This window comes from Sphaerodactylus townsendi, linkage group LG10 (genome assembly GCF_021028975.2).
Source record: "Sphaerodactylus townsendi isolate TG3544 linkage group LG10, MPM_Stown_v2.3, whole genome shotgun sequence".
In the NCBI taxonomy this organism is placed as follows: Eukaryota; Metazoa; Chordata; class Lepidosauria; order Squamata; family Sphaerodactylidae; genus Sphaerodactylus; species Sphaerodactylus townsendi.
The window spans coordinates 22,326,653-22,344,734 of record NC_059434.1 but is presented as its reverse complement, the minus strand read 5'-3'; the positions used below and the strand labels follow the sequence as shown (position 1 = coordinate 22,344,734).

Below are 18,082 nucleotides of genomic sequence, written 5' to 3'. Positions count from 1 at the left end.
GATACAACAGCATGTTTTTTTTTTTAAAAAAGAACTGTTTTTGCCTGAAATACTTAATTTTTCTGTGCTATGCAGACAACCCCCCTCCCCAGTTCTTTTCAAAATGTTTGCAAAACATGTTAAATATTCTATGTGGAAAAACCTAGAGAGAAGAAATTAACATGCTGACAGGGTAGGCACTTTTGCCACGGGAGAGTATTACTGAAGAAGAGTTTGGATTTATACCCCGCCTGTCTTTTGAAATTTTGAGGGCAAGCCATTCATGCTGGCTAATCTCTGACTGGACAAATAACGAACTAGAGCTCATGGTGAATTGAACAATTATGTTAGATCTGGCAGATTTGTTCCCCTGCTGGAGCTGTCCTCCATCAGAAGAAGGGCAGAAAGCTCCTTCTGCCAGAGGAAGGGTCTACTGTTAGCAGAAAAGATCTTGCAGGATCCAATTTTTCATCTTTGATTTCCTTCTGGCAATGAGACTTTCTGGAAGTGGCCTCAGTTCTAGGAGCAAAGGCAGCAAATGGATAAAATAAACTTGTGCGCCTGATGGGCTTTAGATGGGGATCTCAATGGATTGAAGCACTGGCGTAATGCCCATTGGGCAAGGTGGGCAGCTGCCCAGGGCATCACCTTGTGGGGGGCATCAAAATGCTGGGTTCGTTTTTGGGTATTTTAGTGGTTTTCCATTTTTGGCCTGCAGGGGGCGCAGTTTTTAGGCTAGTAGTGGCACCAAAATTTCAGCGTATCATCAGGGGACTGTCCTTAGGTGCCATTCCCCCAAGTTTGCGAGGCAGGGTTTGGTTCTAGGAGTTGAGACCAAAGGTATGGACTCCCAAAGGTTCCCTATCCCCATTGTTTCCAATGGGAGTTGACAGGAGATGGGGGCTACAGCTTTGAGGGTCATGGCACAACTTTTGCCCCCCTGAACTAAACTGCACCAAACTTGGGGTAACATCATTAGGGCAGTCTCCTGATGAGACCCCGAAAGTTTTGAGACTGTGCCTTCATAAATGTGCCCCCCCACAGCCTGCAACCCCCATTGACAGCAATGCAGAAAACTCAATGCAGAACAAAGATTATTGGGCAAATTTCTGGGATGTTCCTGCAGGGGGTGCATTTTTGGATGTATCGGCACCAAAATTTCAGGGTATCATCTGGAGACTATCATGATGGCACCCCCCAAGTTTGGTTCAGGGGGTCCAAAGTTATGGACCCTCAAAGAGTAGCCCCATCTCCTTAGCAAAGAACCCTGCAGGCACCAATGTCCTGGTGCAAAAAAAATTTGGTAGTGGTGGAGTGGCCGCCCATTGGGGGGGGGGGGGCATCCAACTCAGGTTTTGCCCAGGGCTACAGTTTGCCCAGGGCTGCCTCGTTACGCCCCTGGATTGAAGAAATAAGAGAAGTAAATTCTGATTGGCCTTCTTAAAGCCCATGTAACTTCAGACAACCCTGACTTGGATGGCTCAGCCTAGCCCAATCTCGACTCTCAGAAGCTGAACAGTGTTGGCAGTGGTAATCCTATGCTGAGTTACTTCAGTTTAAGCCCTTTGAAATGCATGAGCTTTTTGGAAACAAAGCATACGCAGAACCACAGTTCTGGAATTGAAATACAAGCAAAGTTTTATGAACATTAATACAAAGAAGTTTGTTATTATATAATTTCATCTGGAGCTATACTTAGTGAGTCTGTCCTGTACTATCTTCCCACACCCTCTTCAAACTGATACACTGGGCAGTAAATTAGCTTTTTAAAAGCATAATATTAAATATTTCAGAATCTATTTTGATCGAAAGATCTAAAAAACCACTTAGGCATCCATTGCTGCCTTTATGGACTGCATTTCATAATCTTAAAAGACAGCTAAATTCAGTGGGAATTTTAATCAAGTAGTCCGTGAGCAAGGCACTTCTATGAGTGTGTTGTTTTTGTAGATTCTATTCAAGGATTCAGGAGTGAACACATAGGAAGGCACAAGGTGAGTAAATTCTCTCTGGACAAGTGCTGCTTTAGAAAACAGCTGAAAATTCTACTTCTCCTTTGGCACTTGAGTTATTCGTGTGGCTAAGATTTTTAGGTGGATATTTGAACTGGTCAATAGAAAAGAGAGACTATAAAAGTATTTCTGTTCCGAGTTGCATCAGGATGACGGAAGGAAAATCCATTAAAAAGGGCTTGGTGAGATAATTTGTAGTGTCAAAGGAAGCGCTTTGAAAAAAGTTTCGGTTGTAGTGGAAGAAGCATCTGGTGGTCAGGGTGGGTTTTGATAGGTAAGTGGTAGGTCATGAGTTTCTTGGCTACATAAACATCCAAGTCATGTAATCAAAATCTCTAATTTAGACATCACAATACCAAATTACCTCTGTGTGTATGTGTTGCTTTTTCAAAGTTCGTAACTAGTCCAAGAGCAAAGCAATGCTCCATTTTCCTAGCTTGGGCTTTTTCCACGGTCGGGATTGAAAAGATCTCTGCTCTGTATCCCCCCCCCTCCTCTTTTTTTTAAAAAGTCTAAAAACAGCCATGGGGAGCACTAGTTTGTTTGGCTTAGAAGATGGGCTTACCCATTTTCCTGGTCTGGTTTTCTCCCAAGCTGCTGTTTCCTCCACAGAGGTAAAAATATAAAAGTACTAAATGTGTTCCATTGAAGGGGGAAAGTTTTAAGTAATGGATGTGGCATTCTGCCTTCTCTCAGCAATGTAACCTGATTTGAATATCACCCAGGCTCAAACCCTGTAGCTGCTTTTAGCCTTAAAAAATGATTGTGGATGTTATGAGTTGTGTCTAGTGTGACCATCACAGTGGGGACAAATGGTCTGCTGGAAATTTTTAATACAAGGGATATTTATTCTATTGCAAATAGACTCAGCTGCAACGATAAACTTCCACAGAAGCAACATGAGTGAAAAATTCTCGGTTTGTTTCTTAAGCAGAATTTAATCCGTTTTGTTAAGGGAACCTCGTTAACCTCGTTAAGGGAAACCTGGTTCTATACGTAATTACTTGGAAGTAAGGACTACTGAATTCAGTGGGGCTTTATTTCCGAGCAGGTATGCATAAGATTGCTGCCTAAATTATGTAGAAAGGTATTCCATCTTGGCAATCCTCTAATAAGCAGCTGACCATTAAAACTACATATATTGTAGATAAATTCCAAAAGAGTATCTGTTTTGTTCTGAACCCAATTCAAGAGGACGCTGGGTATTATCCGGGCATTATGTCACTTGTTTTGTGTGATGTACAGTACTGGGTTGCCATTCAGCTGTACATGTAATATTAACATGTCATCAGAGTCTTCCTTAGATTACCGATGCCTGGGATGTAAACACTGTAAACGCTGTAAATGCCTGGGATGTAAACGCTGCTCCCAGGAAGATCAGTGACCATGCTTACATGTGAAACTGAACATATGGGACCCAGTACAAGGGAGGTCTTCCAGGATTTCACAGTTAGGAGCTCACAGTTGCTGTTATTGGTGTTTCAGTTACCATGATATAATTCAGACAGTCTGTGTTGTTTAGGTTGGAAAGAGAATAGGGGGCGTTTCCCCACTTGCCATGACCCGCCTATGCCGCGCGCTGCTCTCTGGAAGAGCACCAGGAATGACGCGCGCTGAGGGGGCGCGACAGCGGCAGCGTCGGGGCGGCTGTGTTGTCGCCGTCCCTGTAGTGGGGAGTGTCGGGGGACCCCGCACTACTTGCCTACAGTAGCGCAGGGCAGAAGGTAAGTGGGAAAACGCCCAGGGTTTGAATCTTCACTCTGCCAAATAAGTGCACCGGGTGAACTTTGGGCCAGTCACTCTCTCTCAGCTTAATCTACCTCATAGGATTGGTATTGTGAAGGCAAAATGGAGGCAGGGAAAACAATGCTATAAGGAACTTTGAGTTTCTACTGAAGAGAAAAGACATAAATACCTAAATAAACACTGGGAAACAAATTCAATTGAAGTCAATGGGAGTTACACACAACTACGTATATCTAAGATGGAGTTACCTTAAAGCTTGAATGATATAGCTCAAAACATACTACTTCAATTTCAGAGGTGATCAATTTAATGACTTCCCTGCCTGTTTTTTTTTTAACCTGCCTACTTGCTGTGGTGAGCATATTAATTCTTTCTTTTCCCTGCATTTCTGCAGGTTTTTAGAGAAGTACTCATGAGTAGTATAAGAGAGTCAGAGGATATTATTAATTCCATCTGGACTTTCCTAATTTTAATTCCATTGCCATTTTGGTCATCTTCTTGGTGACAAGCAGTGCAATCCTGAAAAGATCTTTGATTCCCTCTGAAGTTTACTCAATGGGCTAGTTCCCCAGAAAACTTTCTTAAGAACATAAGAACTCTCATTGGTTACATACTGTAAACATGCATACTAAGAGCAAAAGATTGGAAGATTGATTTAGGGACTAAAAGAAAGCACATCGGCTGGATTCTTGTATGTCACTAAGGTGCTACAGAATTCAAATCAAACTGTTCTACTGCAGACCAACACAGCTACCCCCAGAAACCGGCTTGACTTCATAATCCTAGTATTTATACTGACATGGCTTGCTCTTGCCACCAGAGGGTGCTTTCAAACAGCGTACCAAAATCCTAAGCGGTATGACAAAATCACTTTTGGGAACTTTATCATCACCGCACGTAATGTGTCATAGATGACCAAAGAATGTTTGCACATATATTGTAGTAAATGTATATACAGTTCTACTCTCCCTTTCTAATTAAAAAAAATGAAAAGACAGAGGGAACTGATGATATGTGCATGTGAATGTTCAAGACTTTACCTCATGTCATACATCATTACAAACTTGTTGGGTGTGGGACCCTCGTACCTGGGCCTGGGACCCTCGTACCTTTTGGGACCGCATTACCCCATATGTCCCTGCTCGGCCTCTGCGCTCAAGAGAGGCCAATTTGCTGGTGGTCCCCGGCCCCTCAATGATGCAGCTGGCCTCCACACGGGCCAAGGCCTTCACGGCTCTGGCCCCAGCCTGGTGGAACACTCTTCTACCAGCTGTCTGGGCCCTGCGGGATTTGAGTGAATTCCACAGGGCCTGTAAGACCAAGTTGTTCTACTGGGCCTTTGGAGTAACCAACCGCTGAATGAGGTGCCCCCTCGCTCCTAAGGGGACTGCCGTTCTCCCACTCTTGGAGAAGGTTTTAAATCTGGGTTTCGCTGGACGTCTTTTTATCGTAAACTTTTGTTCTTTATATTAATCTGCTGTTTTTAAAGGGATTTAGCAATATTTTAAATGGATGGAGCCTGTATATTTGTAATTTATTAATCATGCTCCCTGTTTGGTTGTAGTAGGTTTTATGTTGTACACCGCCCTGAGTCCTCTGGGAATAGGGTGGTATAGAAAACGAAACAATAAATAAATAAATAAATAAATAAATAAATACATACATACATACATACATACATACATACATACATACATACATACATGAGATCACTATTGTATTATGGGTACATTTTTGCTAGTATGGCTGTTGGGTGAACTAGTTCCATCTCCCTCATGGATGGGAAATAGTTTCTAAAAAGCTGATTCTGTCAATTAAAAAGTTAAAAAGTCTCATATACTAGACTATCAAGTGACTTATGGTGAAAAACATCTATCTGTGTGCTACATTTATATCTTGTTTTTGTTCCACAGGGCATAAAGTGCAGCGTTTCCACCCTGTAACGGTACCAACCTCAGCTATATTGGTTTAGCATCAGGAATGGAATTACTACATATATCTTTTGATTGTTTCCTGATGTAACTAAGGCAAAATAGGAAATTGGCAGTTAAGTAAATAAGGTCAAAGTGGCAGGGAATGGATCCCTCATTCTATCTTTTCAAGGACTTTGCAAAAGCAAGAAGAAGAAGATCTACCAGACCACGGCCACACAGCCTGGAAAACCCCAACAACCAGTTGAATCCGGCTGTGAAAGCCTTCGACAATATATAGGGTAAGATTATGCTGCTAGAAGCAAAATGGCTAAACTGAAGCTATTGTAATTTAGTCACTGGAAAAAAGAATAATCCTAAGAAACACTGAAAATATCAGGAACGGAGGAAGACCCACTATGAGATGGATTTACTCAATAAAGGAAGCCACAACCCCCTGTTTGCAAAATCTAAGCAAGGGTGTTAATGAGAAGATGTTTTGGCGGTCATTCATTCATAAATCAGAAGTAATTTGATGGCACATAGCACATGTGAAGATGCCCTCCATTCTCGTCTCTCCCACCCTTCTCCAAATGTACAATCAGGGTCTTTGGGGAAGCCCACCTCATCAAATGAGCAGACAGGTCTACTTTTGACCTTTGGCTAAGTCAAGCATAATACAGGCCCCAGTTTTAAAGCAGTGGGAATTGGGGGGGGGGGCAGGACAGGCAAGAGAAGAGCCCATCCTTTCCCCTTTCCCCCATCACTTCAGCAGAACATTCTCTAAACCAGGGGTCTTCAAACTATGGCCCTCCAAATGTTCAGGAACTACAATTCCCATCAGCCCTGCTACTTGGCCATGCTGGCAGAGGCTGATGGGAATTGTAGTTCCTGAACATCTGGAGGGCCATAGTTTGAAGACCTCTGCTCTAAACCATTAACTGTCACTGGACTCTGAAACTCTTCTCCCCTTGCAAGTCTTTAGAATGTGCCCTAAGACCTCTCTAGAAGTCTTGTGTGCCCAAAAAACAATATGGCCACAGTCAGTGTGCGGTCCTTGAAAGGGGCGGGTGGGGAGGCAAGGAATTGGAAGGTCTTACTGGTGGAAGAGCAGAGAGTGTCTCGGCTGGGGGCAAGATGGAAACTAGTGAGACCAAGGAGGTTACCTGTGTGTGTGTGTGTGTGTGGGGGGTCTATGTCTGCCACTGCATAGGACTTGACATCTTTGAACACATAGGAACCTTTAGCTCCCCCTCCTTTTTACTCACCATAATCTTGCCCAACGAACAGCAGCAACTTCTGCCTTACCAACTTCCCTCTGAAGTCCATGGTCTTCCTGCCCCCCGCCCCGCCCCTCCTAACAGCAGTCTAATTGGTGGGACAGGGTGGGCGCACTGCAGAACAAGTAATCTCTTCCCTCATCTTAAAACTTAAATTTTGATCGAAGCTTTACATACTTTTGTAAAGTATGTTACATGAATTTTTTTTCAGTTACTAAAAGAAAAATAATAATAATGCAGGGCTATGTTGCAGCAGAAAACCTCTTTGGAGAGACAATCCCTGTATATTAAGCAATGGAGGACGATGTTGTTCTAAGATTCCACTTGCCCGTGAATAGTTTTTAAGTGCTTGTGTTAAAAATCATGTTTAACAATTTACAAGGGGAATCTATCGATGAATCCAACCAAAGAATGGATGGAAAATTGCAGCCCTAACTGTACTATTAATGTCAGTAGCTTTCCCTAGATGCAGACAGTATGCGGTCAACTTGTAAGCTGTATCTCTTCCAGTACAACACTGAACTGTTTGCAAATATTATGATGATCCTATCAGAGAGAAATGTGTTTTTAGAAAATGAGAGCTTCACTTTACACTTAAGTACTAAATTAAAAGAAAGGAAAGATCCCCAGAAATTATCTTAAAACCAAGACCAAAATAGAAGAGTAGCACTTACATCTTCAATGCTGTTGCTCTTTCAAAGCGGATCTAAAGAGCGATGACCGTACCAACAGATACTCATCTTCTTTTTGACGTAAATATGGTGCAGTTTTCAGATGTGGTTAAAAGCATCCCCCCAACGGATCAAATGGCTGAATATTTTACCTTGAACATGTAGCGCTGTCATTTCACAGTCCTTAAGGTTGGCTAAAGTCAGGGAAGGAGAAAAGGAGTCTGGGATGGGTAGGTGGCGGAATCACAGTGTAAGTCAATGCACATAATAAAGCCAGTAAATGATGTTAAAAAGAATAAATGTGATAGGAAAGACCATTCTGGACCACTTGTCTATGGAATTTACATCAGTCAAATCCGGGATTTTGACTTTGAGCTGCGATGCTCTTCGCCGCAAGCGTCCCTTTTGATGGACCGTGTGCCGATCCAAAGTGCTTCGGCTGTAGATGTCCCTAGTGGAGGCGGGGATTCGATAATGGATGCTGGCACTGTCGTAGGAATACATGGTGGCTCTCGGGTCATTGGCATTTGTGAGCACATCAGAGCTGCTGACTTCGTTTCTCATCTCCAGGGTAGTGAGGAGTATATTCCCATGGGCATCGACCTAAAGAAGAAGGATGCTTTAGAGATGATCTTGAGTTTGTTAGTGCTGCTTCACACTCTTAGTGAGCTGCTTATAAAACCACTGTGCTGTTGTTTGCCCTATTGTGGAGGGCAAAGTAGGCAACTTTAGCTGCAATTTCTGGCTAATGTTTTCAGTAAATGTTAACCAGAATTCTGAGCTAGGGTACTGGTTTGGAAATTACTTGAAGAAGAAGAAGAAGAAGAAGAAGAAGAAGAAGAAGAAGAAGAAGAAGAAGAAGAAGAAGAAGAGGAGGAGGAGGAGGAGGAGGAGGAGGAGGAGTTTGGATTTATATCCCCCCTTTCTCTCTCGCAGGAGACTCAAAGGGGCTTACAATCACCTTGCCCTTCCCCCCTCACAACAAACACCCTGTGAGGTAGGTGGGGCTGAGAGAGCTCTGAAGAGCTGTGACTAGCCCAAGGTCACCCAGCTGGTGTGTGTGGGAGTGTACAGGCTAATCTGAATTCCCCAGATAAGCCTCCACAGCTCAGGCGGCAGAGCTGGGAATCAAACCCGGTTCCTCCAGATTAGATACCCGAGCTCTTAACCTCCTACGCCACTGCTGCTCCTGCTCTTGCTTTTCTTGTTAACATGGTATTTGTTAGGATTTCAGACTTGTTTTTGACATGCATTTCTGGCAGTAATTACATGTTTCAGCTCTTAAACACTACTTTTTAGAATATCCACACATGTATATTAGGTAGTTGTCCGTATCCATCCATATTTATTTAATACTCATTGGCCAACAAGTCATGAGCAAAAGGAAAAGAGTAAATGTATACATATCATAATATCTCAAACATAATATCTAAAATGTATGTATACAAAATTCAATAAAAATACATTTACAATTTTATAAAACTAATGTAACATTATAAGTATACGGAACTGTATAATCAAAACTTTAAAAATAGTGCTATTAATTGCAATAGAAATTCTGGGACTCCCAAAGTTACACTTGGATCAGTATCTGCTAGCGTCTTGTCTACAAACTTTTGTTTTATAGCAGGGGTCCTCTTTTGGATATATCTAATAATCCATTTTTCTTGGGCCTTATTGTATTTGTTACAGTCAATAAAGAAATGCCCAATGAAAGTTGTCTGGGTAAACCTAGGTAACAGGACAATGATAATTATGTATCTCACATACAAAGGGTAAGCAGCTGGATTTTGGTCTCTTTCATTGGGCAGTTCCACTGGCTTCTGAAAGCATATCAGTTCAATATTTTCCATGAGGGACAGAGTAACAGGAGCTTCATGGTGCCAGTCAAATTATATACTTTCGTATCTCGGCTGCTCATTTGGTTCTGTGAACTTGAAATTTAGCCTGATTCAGCCCCTGCCATATTGACCAAAATTGATTTCTGAAGACAAAATTCTGTAGACAACATTCTAAGTCTGTAATTTTTTTCTGTGAGAAAGAGATGAGAAAATTAGACTCAGAAAGAGTTGATCGACAGGCATTGCTGACTTTCTTCTGGGGAATATCCAGAAGTTGGTCAAAACTACCTCAGAAGAAAGCCTTCTCCAGCTACACAGATACCACTAATAATGAAAAATGAATTTTGACTGGAAATTTGTTTTTTAAATGATTTTTACAGGTCCAAAGGACCTTAGAAATTACCCCACTCCACAGTGTTACCATATTGTTGTGATAATGAAGCATAAGACACTTGGCTTTTTAATTTTTTTATTGATTTTTCAGTTCCTTTGTGTGTAATGTACTGAACTCATCCCATGTGCTCGTCTCCTTTTACTGAAAGAGTAGTCAGAAGTTTCCAGTCAGTGAATGACTAAGAAGTTCTTCTTTCTACCTTCCCTGTATTCTATGTTCATATGTAAGTCTTTGGCATTATTTCTTTATTTCTTTTGATATCCTGCTTTTCTCTTCCTCTTGGCTGTCTATTTTGATTTCTGTGCCTCAAGATCAAGAACCATTAAATTAACTCCAGTCAAACCACTGCATCAGAGTGTTCTTTACCAGTTCAGCAGAATTCACTGGGGCAAATAGGACCCCGGTGAACATCACTCACAGTTACCCATGTCTAGTATGTAAAGAAGTGCCACAAAATTTACTTCCACTGTGATTTTCAGGCTGTATGGGGGAACTCTGGGGTTTCTCAGAAGCATTCAGGGGTTCCTCAATGAAAAATAAGTAATGATGAAGAAGCTTCCATGAAAGATATCTTGTCCACTACCATGGGAACATTAAACACTTCCTTCCTTCCTTCCTTCCTTCCTTCCTTCCTTCCTTCCTTCCTTCCTTCCTTCCTTCCTTCCTTCCTTCCTTCCTTCCTTCCTTCCTTCCTTCCTTCCTTCCTTCCTTCCTTCCTTCCTTCCTTCCTTCCTTGAATGCCTACATCCACTTGAAAAGCAACATGATTTTGAACTGTTGTGTGGTAAGCAGGTCAATGTAGACCAGGAAAGCCACAAGCTGAACCTCTGAAAATGAAAGTGCTACAGTACACCATGCACTCTAGATTTAAAGAAATTAAATAAATTCATGAAGGACACATTTAGCCAGCGCGATGTAGTTATTACGAGTGCTGGACCAGAATCTGATAGACCCAGGCTCAAATTTCTGCTCTGCCATATAGCTGGGGTGACATTGGGCCTCTTTCTCAATTACCTCATAGCAGGGGTGGTGGCCAACCTATGGCGCTCCAGACTACAATTCCCATCAGCCCCTGCCAGCATAGCCAATTGTAGTCCATGAACATCTGGAGCACCATTGGTTGGCCATCCCTGCCTCATAGGGTTGTTGTTGTAAGGATAAAAGAGAGAAGAGGAAAATAATGGTGTTTGGGTCCTCATCAGGGAGAAAAGTAAATATCTAAATAAAAGAAAGCCATAAATGAGTATAAGCCATGAGAGCTAAATGAAACCTCTGAATTCAGGGGCAACATACTTCTTAGATGCTGCAGACAACCGGCAAAGACAGCTGTTGCTTTATTGTGCTGGACTGAGTAATAAAAGATGTGAGGAAAAAACTGCACATATCTCATATGCTTTTAATTAATGAAAAATCCAGTGGATAAATTAAAGGATGCCCAAATGTTATGATGTATTCACCTGCGGTAGGAGTGTAAATATCATTAATGTTGATCTATAGGCTCTAGCCAATTGTAAAGAGAAATAATTCATAAGTGCTAATAGTTTAAACGGAAGATTCATGTGGGTCTCTTTGTTTAAAAGTGGCGTGCACTCATTGCTTATTGGATGGCAAGCAGTGGATGAATTACGGTTTTAATTTAAAATGTTATGGATGAGGCTGCTGTGATTTTAAATGAGTTTTAAAATCATTTCAAGCTTCCTGATCCGTATAAATGATAGGGCTATTCACTTTTTCTGAATTATAGGTGTTTCAAAACATAACAATTTTTTTCTCAGCTCACTAACAAATTAACACATTTCACAGAATGGAAGGAGGAAATGATCTTTTACGTTTTATTCAAATTTTATTCTTGTCCAACTCCACAGACTTGCATGGGAGTTGGCTCAATAGACATTTGGATCCTTTTATTACAAAGAAAGAGTACAGTACCTAAAATATAGATAGAATTGCTGCTCAAGAACTTGTGTATAGTTGAAATTAAATGGCTTGGCAAATGGAGAAATAAGGAGTAATATTACAGACAACATTGGAAATCCTTCGAATTAGGACTAATAAAAGGAAACATTTTTTTCACGCAACGTGTGATTGGTGTTTGGAATATGCTGCCACAGGAGGTGGTGATGGCCACTAACCTGGATAGCTTTAAAAAGGGCTTGGGCAGATTCATGGAGGAGAAGTCAATGTATGGTTACCAATCTTGATCCTCCTTGATCTGAGATTGCAAATGCCTTAGCAGACCAGGTGCTTGGGAGCAGCAGCAGCAGCAGCAGCAGCAGCAGCAGGCCATTGCTTTCACCTCCTGCAGGTGAGCTCTCAAAGGCACCTGGTGGGCCACTGCGAGTAGCAGAGTGCTGGACTAGATGGACTCTGGTCTGATCCAGCTGGCTTGTTCTTATGTTCTTAAGTGGAGCCTGCTGAATCAGGCAAGTGGTTCATATAATCCAGGATCTTGTCCATATCTTGTTCATATAGCAGCTGACCAGTTGCCCTATAGGGCACAGAGGTTTAGGCCCTTCCTGATGCTGCCTTCTAGCACTGATATTCAGGGGGCTCTTTAGTGGTTCCCTTCAGAGCCCTTCCGGACACACGAGTCGACTCAGGTTTGACTCGTGTCGGCGGAGTCTTACCTTGACTCGAGTCCTCCCGTTCCTCCGCACAGCAGCCGACTCGTGTCTCCGGAGCCGAGCTCAGAGGGCGGGACCACCTCCCTGTGCTGCGTTCCGATTGGTTGCTGTGTCCCCCGTTCTGCGCATGCCCAAAGCTTTTCGCGCCGCCACGAGTCTCCCCTTCTGCGCATGGGCGAAATACTTAGTTGTGATTGGCTACATGGCAGAGTCGAGTGACGGAGATTCCGCACTCCGTCGGCTTCGGCTCGAGTGCAACCCGAGTCCGCCAGTCGACTCAACTCCCCAGTAGAGTTGAGAAATTCAATGGCGAGAGGGAGGTGAGTCGAGTCAGACACGAGTCCGACGCTACGTCTGTGCGGAGGACTCGGGTCGGACTCTAGTCGATCTCAGGTCGAGCACGACAATGCGGAAGCACCCTCAGTCTCCATAGCCAATAGCCACCAATGGACTTCTCCTCTGTGAATCTAACTACCTTTTAAAGCTACCTATGCTTGGGGCAATTGTTGCCTCCACTGGCAGTAAATTCTACAGTTTAATTATTCTTTTGTCTATCTTGAACCCGTTTCTCGGTAACATCAGTGGGTGCCCCTAAGCTGTTGTATTATGAGAGAGGAAGAAAAAAAAAATATCCCCCTCTCCATTTTCTTCACCCCATGCCTCATTTTTAAAACATCTATTATGTTTTCCCTTAGCCACTTTCTAGAATGTACAGTCCCATACTGTCCAACCTTTTCTTCAAGAAAAAGCGCTCCAGCTTCCTAATCATCTTGACTGCCCTCCTTTGTATTTTTTTTCCAGCTCAGCAGTGTTCTTTTTGAGATTTGGTGACCAGAACTCCACGCAGATATGGTGAACAGAAATGACACCCTAAGCCGGCACTGTCGTTGTCCATTAAAAGTATTTGCTTCAGTCAGTTGAGACAGGATTTTTGTTCCAATATGAACCATGTGACATTTATCCACTTTGATTTTCATTTGCCCACTCACTTGGTTTAGACTCTTCACAACCCACCTTCGTTTTCACCATCCTGTTATCCTCTGCAAATGGGGCTACTCTGCTTCTCATCCCCAGTTCCAAATCATTTATGAACAAATTGAACAGCACTAGTCCCAATACAGATCCTCGTGGGACCCCATTGCCTATTTCTCTCCATTGCAATAATCGTCCATTTATTTATACTCTTTGCTTCCTGTCATTTAACCAATTTTCAGTCCACAAGAGGACCCATCATTTTATCCCATGACTGCCGCTTGAGTTGTGGAGGCTTATCTGGGGAATTCAGATTAGCCTGTACACCCCCACACACGCCAGCTGGGTGACCTTGGGCTAGTCACAGCTTCTCGGAGCTCTCTCAGCCCCACTCACCTCACAGGGTGTTTGTTGTGAGGGGGGAAGGACAAGGAGATTGTAAGCCCCTTTGAGTCTCCTTACAGGAGAGAAAGGGGGGATATAAATCCAAACTCTTCTTCTTCTTCTTCCTAAGGTTACTTAGGAATCTTTGGTGAAGTATTTTCTCCAAGTATACGATGTTTTGGAAGTCCAAATATGTGGTATTTTTGGGATATCTCTTATCCACATGCTTCCCGTTGCAGAACTCTTGCCTGACCAACCCTCTTGGAGTTCTTTGAACAGGTTAACAAGCATGTAGAAAAGGGTAATCTGATAGACAGTGATAACACGGTGGACAAGCTACTTCACTGCAAATGTAATTCCTGATCTTTCATATCCTCAGAACATTCACATTTGCCTTGATATAAATGAAATGAAAAATTATACAGAAACTGGAGGAGACAGTTACCTGAACTTTATTCACATCCACTTTTCTCTTGTCGCTATTAGCCTTTTCAGCTGCCTTCTTCTGTTGCTGGGGACCTTTCCCAAAGAACGTGTAGTTTACAAATGCATATTCCAGCAAGGCAAGGAACACAAACACAAAGCAGCCCATCAGGTAGATGTCGATTGCTTTCACATATGGAATCTTTGGCAGCGTCTCCCTGAGATGAGTGCTGATGGTAGTCATGGTCAACACGGTGGTGATTCCTGAGATGCAAGAAAAGAGGCGGCGTAAGACAACTCTGTACGCAGGAGATATCACCAAAATATACTAGTCCACTTTATGAATGAATTTGACATATAGGTCCCAACTGCACATCTTTGGAGTCTTGTCACAGACTTTCAGGTAGGGAGACAGCGAGCAGTGATAGTGGGGGACTAACAGCATCCTTTACAGCTGGGGTCTTCAAACTATGGCCCTCCAGATGTTCATGGACTACAATTCCCATCAACCCCTGCCAGCATGGTCAAGTGGTAGGGCTCATGGGAATTGTAGTCTATGAACATCTGGAGGGCTATCATTTGAAGACCCCTGCTTTACAGGGATGCTAAGAAGTTCAGCATGAAAATGAATGGTCTCCTCGAATTCGCTTAGCGTACACAGAAGCTGATCTCTTGATCAGTGTTTACTGCTGATGTTCAGCTCCAGTACTGTGTCGAGCAGCTTTGTACCTTCACAGTAGCTGCATGTGCTACAGGGTGAGGGCTGAGGTGTGCCCTGGTAATCAGTCACAAGTACATTCCTACTTGCCCTGACTGGGATAGCCCCAGATTAACCTTATCAGCTCTCAGAAGCTAAGTAGGGTCAGCTCTGGGAGTTCTCCAAGGAATATCAGGGTCAAGATGCAAAGGCAGGCAACAGCAAATCGCGTCTGAATGTCTCTTGCCTTGTAAACTCTAGCGGGGCGCCATAAGTCAGCTGTGATTTGACAGACAACCTCTCTCCCCCAATTCCAACTTAGGGACTCTTTTTACTGTTGCAGTTTACAAATGAAATCTATTTGATTATCGGCCTGTATTCCCCAGGGTCAAGGTCATGAGGTCACAAGATACTTATTTGTCAAGGAGGGAATCGATTGCAATTCTTCCCCTCCTTATGCCCATGCAGTTATCCTTTAGATAACTCCACAGAGGGCACACTGTCTGGTTTTGTGCTTGCATAACCAGTGGCAGTTATCATGAAAGACCACTTGAGCTTGGGGGCCAAAATACCTGAAGAACTATCTCCTCCTGTACTATCCAGCCCTCAGTTAAAATCTGCCTCTCTGTCCTCACTCTTTGGACCTTTGGAATGTCCTCCCCGCATGAGGCTTCCTTGTCACATCTGTCTTTTAGGCCCCCTTCCCACACTTTGCTGTATCTCCCCACCAACAGTGTTAGATTAGTCTTTGTCCCCAAAATACCCCTATTGCTGTTGGGGCTGGCAACCCTAGATTTAGGGTGCATGAGGGGGAAGTGTAGAACATTTCTTCTTGAATGACTAATTTTTTTTTACAGGGATAATATTGTCCCCAATGAAACAGTGCCTCTTCTAGAGATAAATTCATGGCTTATTAATGACTATTAGCCATGATGTGGCGATCCCTCTCCCTCTCCTGCGGTCGAGGCTGACAAGCCGTCCCACCGTCCCTTTCCAAGGTGCTGGTCTCCTCGTCTTGAGCCCCGGTAAACAGAATCTCCATGTTCTCCATGAGATGGCTTGCTTCTAGTTTCTAGATGCTGGGCTGCAGGGGGGGGGCAAAGAATAGGGGATAATGGTTGTGAATTTCCCGAGCCACCTAAGTGGCCATTGGTGGGGAAACTTTGACTTGATCTAGAAACAGAATTCTTCTGTTCTTAGTTTGTGACTCACAGGCCAGTCATGGTGTAGTAGTTAAGAGCAGTGGACTCCAATCTGGAGAACTGGGTTTGAATCCCCACCCCTCCACATGAGCGGTGTACCCTGATCTGGTGAACTGGGTTTGTTTCCCTGCTCCTTCACATGAACCCTGCTGGGTGACCTTGGGCTAGTCACAGTTCTTTCAGAATTCTCTCATCCCCCCCTACTTCACAAGTTGTCTGATGTGGAGAGAGGAAGGGATGTGGAGAGAAGAGAAGAAGTTGTCTGATGTGGAGAGAGGAAGGGAAGGAGTTTGTAAGCCACCTTGGGTCTCTTTACAGGAGACAAAGGTGGAGTATAAATCCAAACTCTTCTTCTTCTTCTTCTTCTTACTATGCCAATGCAATGTCATAAACCATGGTAGTATTGTGACAGCACTACACTACAGGCAGAGCTTCTGGCAGAAACACTTAGGACCCTTGGGTGGTTGCATAGTGGAAAGAGAAGATTACCTAGAGCCACTCTTGCAGCAGATGCATCATAGTTGATCCAGAAAGATACCCATGACAGGATTGTGATCAGAGTAGAAGGCATGTAGGTTTGCAAAATGAAGTAGCCAATATTTCTTTTGAGCCGAAAACTGAGCGACAACCGAGGGTATGCCCCTATTAAACACAAATGGAAAATGTGATGCTAGGAATATTGGCTGTTTCTGGAGCTTCTCTTGTGACCTTCAGCGCTTACCTGTTGCAAATTCTACTCTTTTTGAGATCATCTTGTAGTCAATAATCGAGAATTGGGGGAGCTCAATTTTATTCACTCCAGTTACTGCTGTGTCCTCTCCATTCCAGTAGAACTCAATATCCTCAGTTGTATAACCATCTGCAACAGGGGAAAATAGTAACAGGGCAGTGTTTGTCGACTATATTTTAAAACAAGTTTTGTACAGTTTTTAAGCAACGTCAATGACAATAAAACTGGTTTTGGGTCATGAGATGCTTGGGAGAAATGTAGATATATAACTCTTCCAAATATATGATGAAAATACAAATAAAGAAATGTATATTTATTTATTTATGATATTTATACTCCGCCTCATACTAGCAGCTCTAGGTGGCTTACAAAGGTTAAAAAACAATAAAAACCATAAAACTTCATGAATGAAATAAAACAATTAAAACAGCAATAAATATTATATTAAAATAACCCCAACAGCCACTCCCACCCCTGACCAGCAGCTGTATAGGTGGTTTCCAGAGAGGCTAACAACATGCCATGGCAAAGAGGAAGGTCTTTGCCATAGGCTTAAACCCATAAATGGTAGGAGCCTGGTGAATCTCTGATGGGAAGACTATACCAGAGCCTGGGGGCAATCACGGAAAAAGCCCTCCAGAAAAGGTAGCACTAGGAGTTCTTCCCACTTTGAATGCCTGGGCAGGTTCATATGGGTACAGGCCCTGGGCAGGTTCATATGGGCAGGTTCATATGGGTACAGGCCCTACTTCAGGTAGGCAGGGCCCAAGTCATTTAAAACTTTGTATGTCAACGTCAAAATCTAATAAAAATATGAATGAATGAATGAATGAATGAATGTTAACACCTTGAATTGGGCCCAGGAGCCAGTGCAATCCCTTAAGGACCGATGTGATGTGCATCTGGCCAGTTGTACTGGCTAATAGCCCAGCTGGTGCATGTTACACCAACTCCAGTTGCCACACCATCTTCAAGGACAGCTTCATGTTGAGTGTATTATAGTAACCCAATTGAGAGATTACCAGAGTATGCAACACTGTGGCCAGGTCCCCTTTGTCTAAAAATGAGTAGAACTGGCAAACCAGATGGAGTTGCCGGAAGGCCCTCTCTCTGTCCACCTCTGTCACCTGAACTTCACAGGACAGTGATGAATCCAGGAGCACCCCCAAATATCACACATAGTCCTTCTTGGGTAATACAACCTCATTCAGAACCAG

The 18,082-nt window shown here is 43.1% G+C and overlaps 1 protein-coding gene across 1 annotated transcript in view; it reads right to left on the bottom strand.

Moving 5' to 3' along the window:
- Positions 1 to 7,742: 7,742 nt before the first annotated feature.
- Positions 7,743 to 18,082, bottom strand: part of GABRB1 (gamma-aminobutyric acid type A receptor subunit beta1) — a 135,116-nt gene continuing 124,776 nt past the window's right edge. The window contains exons 6-9 of the mRNA XM_048508797.1: positions 16,857 to 16,994; positions 16,625 to 16,777; positions 14,259 to 14,500; positions 7,743 to 8,201 (exon numbers count right to left, since the gene is read on the bottom strand). Of these exons, the coding sequence (XP_048364754.1) occupies positions 7,854 to 8,201; positions 14,259 to 14,500; positions 16,625 to 16,777; positions 16,857 to 16,994 (881 nt within the window). The 3' untranslated portion in view covers positions 7,743 to 7,853. The remainder of the gene's footprint in view (positions 8,202 to 14,258; positions 14,501 to 16,624; positions 16,778 to 16,856; positions 16,995 to 18,082) is intronic.